The following is an 11121-nucleotide window of genomic DNA, read 5'->3' as shown; positions in this document are numbered from 1 at the left end:
ATGCTAACTAAATTAAAACCGATCGGTCTCGTTTTTTGACTCAGAGTTTCATTAATAGACATGTATTAAATGTTGATATACAATATTACAAGACACATAAGGCGTCAGCCTCTCATGGGCAAGTTAATATTAGCATCCAGTAACTACAAGCCTGTTAATGGAACTAGCACAAGACTAGTGCAGCCTGGCGCTCTGTGGCCTGATACCTGAACCACCAACTGCCTTGGACCAGACCTGTGTTTGTGAGCCAACTTCAAAAATGATAGATGGAGGAGACGAGAGAATTGGAATCAGAACTAGAATCTCATGTGCTTGTGTAGCACATGGGGATGTGTGAAACGTAGTCCTCAGCCTGAAGTGGCCCCACTTGCACTAGGGAATAGCTAGCTTTTCGCGTGGCGCAGACTGGTAAGACGCTTCAAGAGGGTGGTCACGTGTGATAGCAAGGCAGAGGTCCTGAGTTCGCGCCAGGTATGGGCCGAATAGGGAGGAAGTGGTACTCGCTAAGCAAGGAACGTGACGTCCTTTACACTTGTATAAAAATTTTAAAACTCTCAAATATAATTTGAAATAAAGGATAACATAATAAAGCAAATTTTCAAAAATGCTATGCAGTCACGTCCTCCTGGAAGAGACTTTTATAATAAAGTTTCAAAGGTGTTTTAAAGATATTTTCAGAATGAATGGGGCTCTAAAAACACCTAAATCAAATACCTAAATCGAAATACCGCACATTTATCCCAAAACTGTTTTGCGGAATAGACTACAACCTAGGTAAGTGGAATTGTGTTTTAAGAGAGCAACATCCTCTGTCACAACTAACCACTGTCACCAACCACTAATATTACAACTTTCTAATGTAGGTCAGTGTAAGTCCCCAGTTAGCATGCTTCAAATTTGATGTCCAAATAATCGCTGAAGGGGATTGTTTAGTTCAAATTAAGTTACTTTTGGATGATTTGTGCATGAACTGTAAAGCATGCTAACTGGGGAACATTGACTTACATGGCTTTTGGTTAGAAAATGCTAATATCAGCCATTGGTGGCTTTTGGTTAGAAAATGCTAATATCAGCCATTGGTGTAAGTGGCTAGTTGAACAAAACCAAAGTATGGATTGCAGTCTTTTCTTGTGCATACAGAGAGTGGACTAAGTAAACAAATATGCTGCATTTCGAATTTGGCTGAATTATCCATTGAAATGTGAAAAATGTACAGATATTTGACACTGAGCTTGGTCCAGACCCTCTTGGTATTTTCAGAGTGTGTCATCTTCAAAGCATTAACAGACTAATAGCATAGCAAGCCCCATTCCTCAGAACCATGAGTACATGTATATGAGCCACGTGTTGCCAATTGATCAGTGGAACGAAATCCAGGGACGGGTGGGGGAATTTTTATTCTACCTTTATTTAACTAGGCAAGTCAGTTAAGAACAAATTCTTCTTTTCAAATGGAGAGAGATAGATGAGGCTCAGTGGAAAACTCTACCTGTTCTCCTTTTTCCATCTCTCTTGTTGTCCATCCATATCCGTCTATCGTTTTCTCTGTCAGCAATGCTAACAGCGGCCAGCCATGCAGAGATGACGCCCACCCCTCTGCCTGGGTCATATCAAGGCGGCAGGTAGCCTAGCGGTTAAGAGCATTGGGCCAGTAACCGAAAGGTCACTGGTTTGACATACTTTTTCCCTGTCAAGGGATATAGGAATGTAAATGTACAACTTTAAATATTAATGTCCTCATTTTTGGAGTTTATTTTGGGAAGCCATGTTTCCTAACACCTTTGACACACAGTACACACCTTGAAGGTAAAGCTTTGTCTTAATTTTAATGAACAGACGAAACAACAAAATACAAATCTAACTTTCAAACATCATATTTTGAGATTTAAAAAATGTCAAACTATAAACATAATCCCGGAGTCATCTGGGTGAAAAATCTGTCGTTGTGCCCTTGAGCAAGGCACTTAACCCTAATGGCTCCTTAAAGTTTCTCTGGATAAGAGCATCTGCTAAATGACTAAAATGTAATGTAAAACATGTGCATCACCAGCAACCAGTCATGGAGTCACGCTGACCCCCTTTCTCTCTACCACTTCTCTCTCTCGCTCTCACACTCGCTCTCTTCATTTTTATTCCTGCCTCTGCCTGGCTCGTGTCAGTCTTATCAATCTGTCTGTCCACGGTGTTCTTTGCGTTATGTCCCCTGTGCCCATTTCCACCTGACCCTGTTGTGTCAACTTGGTATTTGTGACGAATGTGTCGGGTCTGTTAACTTATCATCCTCGTGCTTCAGATAATGTCAGGTAGCTTTACGTGGGAATCGGCGTCTGCCTGTGCTTGCCTTCAAGTCCCTGGTACAGTATGTAGGTGTGAGTAGATGTACTGAGGCTGGAGTGGTAGGTTAAAAAGCAGAGCATGTACAAAGCAGTTCAAAGTGGCTCCGTGGTGGTCAGTGTTGGGCTGTCCCCCTAGTGGTAGAAGTTGAGAGTTACACTAACTATTTACATTTCATGTAAATATTCAACTTCCAAATATTAATGTCCTAATTTTTGGAATGTCTTTTGTATTTTTGGAAGGCACGTTTTTCAAACAACTTGGACATACATAAAAGGCAAAACACTGTCTACACTCTCATGAACAGATGAAATAACAAAATACAAACGTCATATTTTGAGATAGAAAAAGTGACTTATGTAATTACTTTAGTTTTTTGACCCTCTTAATCCAAGTCTAACCTTTTCTACCATGCATCATCCATAAGAAGGCACAAAGACACACGACTCCCGTTGAAGGTTTTTATTGCCACTTTCAGATGTCATGAGTAATGACGACCAAGGCAATAAATCATAAGTACGCGTCTGGTGAAATTACAGTAACTATGGAATGACAGAGCCATCTGAAACCATGTTCTGGGGAAGGTAAACAAACACTTTTGACATTAGGCGACTTATTCAATCCCAACAGCACATCCTCGACAACAATAGCTGCAGTTGTTACACATTTATATTACACTACGTTAGACAATCATCATTTCACAGCCTGGTTGCCAGATTGGAGGAGTAGGCGGACACAGATCTGGCATCCCAGGCTACTTCTTTAAAACTCATACAAATTAAACATTGAAAAGCACTTTTGCGAATATCATTAGTTTTACACCTACAGTTGAAGTTGGAGGGTTACATACACTTAGGTTGGAGTCATTAAAACTTGTTTTCAACCACTCCACAAATGTCTTATTAACAAACTATAGTTTTGGCAAGTCGGTTAGGACATCTACTTTAGTAATCTACTCTACTTTAGTAAGTAATTTTTCCAACAATTGTTTACAGACAGATTATTTCACTTATAATTCACTGTATCACAATTCCAGTGGGTCAGAAGTTTACATACACTAAGTTGACTGTGCCTTTAACAGCTTGGAAAATTCCAGAAAATGATGTCATGGCTTTAGAAGCTTCTGATAGGCTAATTGACATCATTTGAGTCAATTGGAGGTGTACCTGTGGATGTATTTCAAGGCCTACCTTCAAACGCAGTGCCTCTTTGCTTGACATCATGGGAAAATCAAAAGAAAATCAGCCAAGACCTCAGAAAAAGAACTGTAGACCTCCACAAGTCTGGTTCATCCTTGGGAGCAATTTCCAAACGCCATGTTCATCTGTACAAACAATAGTATGCAAGTATAAACACCATGGGACCACGCAGCCGTCATACCACTCAGGAAGGAGATGCATTCTGTCTCCTAGAGGTGAATGTACTTTGGTGCAAAAAGTGCAAATCAATCCCAGAACAACAGCAAAGGACCATGTGAAGATGCTGGAGGAAACAGGTACAAAAGTATCTATATCCACAGTAAAACGAGTCCTATATCAACATAACCTGAAAGGCCGCTCAGCAAGGAAGAAGCCACTGCTCCAAAACCGCCATAAAAAAGCCAGACTACGGTTTGCACCTGCACATGGGGACAAAGATCTTACTTTTTTGGAGAAATGTCCTCTGCTCTGATGAAACAAAAATAGAACTGTTTGGCCATAATGACCATTGTTATGTTTGGAGGAAAAAGGGGGAGGATTGCAAGCCAAAGAACACCATCCCAACAGTGAAGCATGGTGATGGCAGCATCATGTTGTGGGGGTGCTTTGCTGCAGGAGGGACTGGTGCACTTCACAAAATAGATGGCATCATGATGAAAGAAAATGATGTGGATATATTGAAGCAACATCAAGACATCAGTCAGGAAGTTAAAGCTTGGTCACAAATGGGTCTTCCAAATGGACAATGACCCCAAGCATACTTCCAAAGTTGTGGCAAAATGGCTTAAGGACAACAAAGTCAAGGTTTTGGAGTGGCCATCACAAAGCCATGACCTCAATCCTATAGAAAATATGTGGGCAGAACTGAAAAAGTGTGTGCGAGCAAGGAGGCCTACAAAATTGACTCAGTTACAGCAGCTCTGTCAAGAGGAATGGGCCAAAATTCACAAAACTTATTGTGGGAAGCTTGTGGAAGGCTACCCGAAATGTTGGACCCAAGTTAAACAATTTAAAGGCAATGCTACCAAATACTAATTGGGTGTATGTAAACTTCTGACCCACTGGGAATGTGATGAAAGAAATAAAAGCTGAAATAAATAATTCTCTACTATTATTCTGACATTTCACATTCTTCAAATAAAGTGGTGATCCTACCTGACCTAAAACAGGGAATTTTTACTAGGAGTAAATGTCAGGAATTGTGAAAAACTGAGTTTAAATGTATTTGGCTACGGTGTATGTAAACTTCCGACTTCAACTGTAAGTTCTGTCATTACAAGTAGGGATTTTCACCCATTTTCATCCAATGTACACTACATCACAACTACCTACTTACAAATGGACTGTAGAGGGCTGTGTCAAGTCCTCTGCAGCAAAGTTAACAAGAATACATGCTCTTCGCTCTTTAAAACAGGCCAAGCGTGAGGCAGTCAGTACAATGGAAACAGATAAGTTCATCAATATGAACCCCATTCCCCGCTCTCCCCCTTCTCCCAAAAATAGCCTATAGTTTGCATGCAATCATAAGGAATATGATAGATTCCCTCCATCCAATGCTTTTAAATCATTGAGGGGGAGTGAACGATTGCACACTGAGGAGAACGGGGCGAAACAAAATTGGGCGAGTGTCTGAGCAATTCCTTTTCACAATTATTTACTACGAATGCTGTTCCCTATTATGATCAGGGGAAAGCCCTATGGAAAATATTGTCATTCCCTATGGGTTCCCTATGGGTTCCCCTCTCTAAAATCCAGCATGTAGGGATGTTTAGGTAAACATTAACAAGAGGGTGCTGTTGCCGGGTAAAAAGCAGCACTGTAAAATTGCTGCTACGGAAGATCCTATCATCATAGCCCTTAGGATATATTGAAGACCTACCATGAAGCTCATATGACCAAATATTGAATATTTGCAATAGATTTGCATTATCATCCCTAATATCACTTTTTCATTATTATTTTTACTTTGAGAGGAGATTGTAATGTGCATGGTGCTCTTTGTCTCTTGGAAAGTTTACTTTGATTGTGTTTGTAGCGACGGAGGGAGGCGTTGCGTTCAGCGATGGAGACAAATGAAAAAGGCGATGATGTGGACTCAAAACTGGCCCCAATTCGGCGTGTGCTCTTGTCGCAATGTTGGAGGGAGCGAACTGAAGACAAAGAGACTATTTTTACAGGCTGACTGACTCATAGCAATGCTGGTATAACAGTATATCAAGCATATCAGTATGTCATAGCATAACAAGAAAAAAAGCTAAAATGAGCTCCGTCACAGACAGTTCTAACAAGTTACCTTGCAGGAGAGGAGAAGTCTCCCCAAAGATCACTGCTGGGGTTGGATGATTGGACCACAGTGTTGGAGTTACTACTGTCCAGATCTAGCAAACAGCCTAGAGAGAGAGAGAAACGTCTGAAATGTTTGTGTGTTTATGTTAACTGTTCATTTGTGATTGCCAAAGCAAGTGAAATAAACAATGATAACATGTTTTCCATGCCAATAAAGCCCCTTTGAATTGAGAGAGAGACACACGACAGAGAGAGAGAGAGAAAATGAACAATCAAAGCTACACTACATGGCCAAAAGCTACACTACAGGGACACTACATGCTCGTCAGACATCTCATTTCAAAATCATGGCCATTAATATGGAGTTGGTCTGCTATAACAGCCTCCACTCTTCTGGAAAGGCTTCCCACTAGATGTTGGAACATTGCTGTGGGGACTTGCTTCCATTGAGCAACGACAGCATTAGTGATGTCAGGCACTGATGTTGGGCGATTAGGCCTGGCCCGCAGTCGGTGTTCCAATTCATCCCAAAAGGTGTTCAATGGAGTTGAGGTCAGGGCTCTGTGCAGGCCAGTCAAGTTCTTCCACAACGATTTTGACAAACCATTTCTGTATGGATCTCACTTTGTGCACTGGGGCATTGTCATGCTGAAACAGAAAAGGGCCTTCCACAATCAGTTGCCACAAAGTAGGAAGCACAGAATCGTCTAGAATGCCATTGTATGCTGTAGCATTAAGATTTCCCTTCACTGGAACGAATGGTCCTAGCCCGGACCATGAAAAGCAGCCCCAGACCATTATTCCTCCTCCACTATGCATTTGGGCAGGTAGCGTTCTCCTGGCATCCGCTAAAACCCAGATTTGTCCGTCGGACTGCCAGATGGTGAAGCGTGATTCATCACTCCAGAGAACGCCTTTCCACTGCTTCAATTCTGGCCAGTTTAAAACCACTCCAGCTGATGCTTGGCATTGTGCATGGTGATCTTATGCTTGTGTGAGGCAGCTCGGCCATGGAAACCCATTTCATGAAGCTCCCGATGAACAGTTCTTGTGCTGACGTTGCTTCCAGGAGGCAGTTTGGAACTCGGTAGTGAGTGTTGCAACCGAGGACAGACGATTTTTATGTGCTACGCGGTTCAACACTCGGCAGTCCCGTTCTGTGAGCTTGTGTGGTTTACCACCTCGCGGATGAGCCGGTGTTGCTCCTAGATGTTTCCACTTCACAATAACAGCACTTATAGTTGACCGGGGCAGCTCTAGCAGGGCAGAAATTTGACGAACTGACTCGTTGGTAAGGTGGCATCCTTTGACGGTGCTACGTTAAAAGTCATACTACGGGCCAATCTACTGCCAATGTTTGTCTATGGAGATTGTATGGCTGTGTGATCAATTTTATACACCTGTCAGCAACGGGAGTGGCAGAAATAACCGAATCCACTAATGTGGCCATGTAGTTTACCAATCAAAGCTTTATTTAGCTATAGAGAAGTTTATCAAGGCTTTATTGAGAGTTTTAACTGCTGTACCCGTATCTGAGCCTCCTGTTTGAGGCACTGTGTTGTGATTGGAGAAGGCAGAGGAAGGAGGAGGGGCCATCTTTCCTTTTGGTGGCGGCGGTAGGAGACCGAGCCCACCTGCCCCCTGTGGGCGTGGCTTATCCCTCTTTTTGCCTTGCTTGAAGAGAGAAAGGATGAGAGAGAGAAAAAAGATTGGAATTCTGAAGGAATATTGATGTTGTGGAAAATGTTGCCAATCCCAAACAGACCGCAGTGGCAAGGGCAAGGATTTTGTTATACAATTTCTACAAGAATGATCTAGGTCAATTGTGCTAGGTCTTTACCCCAATATTAAGGGTGATGGTTTGTCCGTCTTTAAATCCCAAGTCCAGCTTTGGTCCTAAAGCTGCCCCCTGAGGGTTTTTGCTGATCTCATTCTCTTGTTTCACCCACCTGTAACACACACAATATTGACTGCACTGACACAGGAAAAAAGCAATGTAACATCAGCTGTTTTGAAAACTGCAGCATCTGGAACAAGCAAACTCAATGACACGTTGTTTTGGCTGGCAACTTATGCTGCAGACAGACCACAGTACGTGTGTTTGTTATTAGTGGGAGATGATGACGCGCCAATGTTTGAGTGCCTTGACAGTCACACTGTCCTTGGAGTGACCCCTTCTATCACTTACTTAAAGTGGTCCTGCAAAGACACGTTGAAGTCAAAAGAGTCCCCTCTGTCCCCGAATCCAACACCAATGAACGCACTGCGGCCTGAGAGAGTAGGTTGACATAGCTGTATGAGTTCATTGACAACGAGCTGACATACAGTTCCAGTCAAAGGTTTGGACACACCTAATCAGTCAAGGGTTTTCTTTATTTTTACTATTTTCTACATTGAAGAACAATAGTGAAGACATCAAAACTATGAAATAACACATATGGAATCATGTAGTAACCAAAAAAAGTGTTTAAACAAATCAAAATATATTTTATATTTGAGATTCTTCAAAGTAGCCACCCTTTGCCTTGACAGCTTTACACACTCTTGGCATTCTCTCATGCTTTTCAATTAACAGGTGTGCCTTGTTAAAAGTTCAATTGTGGAATTTCTTTCCACCTTAAAGCGTTTGAGAAGATAGCCCAATTTGGTATACAGAAGATAGCCCTAGTTGGTAAAAGACCACGTCCATACAGCTCAAATAGAAATGACAGTCCATCATTACTTTAAGACATGGTCAGTCAATCTGGAACATTTCAAGAACTTTGACAGTTTCTTCAAGTGCAGTTGCAAAAACCATCAAGCGCTATGATGAAACTGGCTCTCATGAGGACTGCCACAGAAAAGGAAGACCCAGAGTTACCTCTGCTGCAGAGGATACGTTTATTAGAGTTACCAGCCTCAGAAACGGCAGCCCATTAAATGCTTCACAGAGTTCATGTAACAGACACATCTCAACATCAACTGTTCAGAGGAGACTGCATGAATCAGGGCTTCATGGTCGAATTGCTGTAAAGAACCGACTACTAAAAGACACCAATAAGAAGAAGAGACTTCCTTGGGCCAAGAAAAACGAGGAATGGACATTAGACTGGTGGAAATCTGTCCTTCGGTCTGATGAGTCCAATTTTGAGAATTTTGCTTCCAACTGCTGTGTCTTTGTGAGACACAGAGTAGGTGAACGGATGATCTCTGCATGTGTTGTTCCCACCGTGAAGCATGGAGGAGGTGTGATGGTGCTTTGCTGGTGACACTGTCAGGGATTTATTTAGAATTCAAGGCACACTTATCCAGCATGGCTACCACAGCAGGAAAAGCAGCCAACAAGTGCTCAACATATGTGGTAACTCCTTCAAGAATAAAGGAAAAGCATTCCAGGTGAAGGTGGTTGAGAGAAAGCCAAGAGTGTGCAAAGCTGTCATCAAGGCAAAGAGTGGCTACTTTGAAGAATCTCAAATGTAAAATATATTTTGAATTGTTTAACACTTTTTTGGTTACTACATGATTCCATATGTGTTATGTCATAGTTTTTGAAGTCTTCACTATTATTCTACATTGTGGAAATAGTAAAAATAAAGAAAAACCCTTGAATAAGTTGGTGTGTCCAAACTTTTGACTGGTACTGTAAGTGTAGAGTGAATTTACATTTGAGGAGAGCTGACAAACTCTATGAGCGCACTGTGATCAGAAAAAAAGATGTTGACAGACTGATGAAAGTACTAAAACCTGCTAAAGGAGGCTGACATAACACTATATGACTTGTGTAAAAGGCTGACATAGCTATGAACGCACAGTGAGGGGTTTTTCACCCATATACACACACCATTGTCATCCTGTATTCGCAGGACAAAGTAGCGACTGGAGTCGCTTACGGTTTCAACTGCAATGCCGGGATACTCTGTGACAGGGGCCTGAGCGAACAGCTCCCCTGCAGGATCGGAAGAGAAACACAATCATAAACCACACAGATATGCTGTATGAAGTTCATTTTACTAGCTACATTGAAAGGGCCCTGATGAGCAATGTTGGGACAAAGAGGCACCTGTGCCTGCCACACACACACACAAACACACAGTTTCATGACTCTCACACCTGAGACTTTGTCTTCCAGTTTGATGTAGGCCACTTTCCCCTTCGCCGTGATCCGCATGCGCCCTGACCAATCGGGCACATCCAGCTTCCAGTCTGCTGCCCTACAGGAAATACCCAGGTCAGAGGTAGCCAATAACAAGGCAAAACAGGGAGTAGGTCAGAAGGTCAGTAAACAGTGCCTATTCCAACTGTTCTCAGACCAGCTTTTGTAACAAATAGTACTGCACAATATGGAGAGAGTTCTGAATTGACCCAATTGTCTTGTTCTTATATTTCCTGAAGGCTGAAGCAAGACTATTATGAAGATCACAACCCCCAATTAATAGCATATCAGATAATGTACGGTTGTAGAGAATTTCAATTAAAACCATTTAGCCTACAGGTAACTGGGCCACACACATATAGGCCTGACTGAAAACAGTAGTCTGCTGAAACGACTCTACTTTCTCCCTGGCAGCTGGCACTGTTTGTTTCAGATGCCTTTAATATACATTGGTTTCATTATTTGAACTATTCTGTAATCAATTTTACTATCATAATACAACTGGTGTAGAATGACGTGAAGCCTTGTATTATAGGCCCAAGGATATAGGGTTATTTATCACCTAATATACATCCATATAACATTTGCTGTCAATACATTTTCTGGTTAAACTATGCTGATAAACAGCACACGCAAATACACATATCATGCCATTCACTGTCGAGTCATCCGCACTGATAGTGCCAGCTTTGCGAGAGTAACATCAATATTACCAATGGAGCAGAATAATTAGTGAGTCGTAGGCCTACGCAAAACAAATATTAGACACACGTCGACTGCTGTTAACATCCACTTAGCGCACAGACAGATGGGCGCACACACACGATGCAGCACTATGACCACAGATAGAACCACCGGCACCGCGGTTTTTGTCCAACACCCCAAATATGGGTCAACCCTTTATATTTACCTGTATCCACGATTTGTAGCCCTCGGTGGTATTCGATAAACGTTGACGTCGGGTTTAACGCAAAGGATCGACTCGTATTCGCCCTCGGTCGCCATCTTGATGTAAATTAAATTGATGTGTGGCTTACTTATAGTTCCATTCGGTTTTTGCGAGTGGCCTATATACTCACAAGACCGCGATGTCGTGATGGGGATTCCAGAGCGGAGTTTGTGCTCCATCAATGGATGCATTGACCCTGCGCACATCCCACAATGTTTTAA

The 11121-nt window shown here is 42.2% G+C and overlaps 1 protein-coding gene across 1 annotated transcript; it reads right to left on the bottom strand.

The window, feature by feature from the left end:
* Positions 1 to 5822: 5822 nt before the first annotated feature.
* LOC120021970 (adaptin ear-binding coat-associated protein 1-like) lies at positions 5823 to 10956 on the bottom strand. The gene is made up of 7 exons (XM_038965771.1): positions 10862 to 10956; positions 9909 to 10009; positions 9640 to 9744; positions 8008 to 8089; positions 7660 to 7768; positions 7346 to 7493; positions 5823 to 5911 (listed from the first exon to the last, which is right to left on the bottom strand). The coding sequence occupies exons 1-7, from the start codon at positions 10954 to 10956 to the stop codon at positions 5823 to 5825; spliced, it is 729 nt and encodes a 242-aa protein (XP_038821699.1).
* Positions 10957 to 11121: the final 165 nt, after the last annotated feature.

The sequence above is a fragment of the Salvelinus namaycush genome, chromosome 27 (assembly GCF_016432855.1).
Source record: "Salvelinus namaycush isolate Seneca chromosome 27, SaNama_1.0, whole genome shotgun sequence".
Classification (NCBI taxonomy): Eukaryota; Metazoa; Chordata; class Actinopteri; order Salmoniformes; family Salmonidae; genus Salvelinus; species Salvelinus namaycush.
Note: the sequence above shows the minus strand (reverse complement) of the source record. Positions and strands in the feature narration are given on the sequence as shown.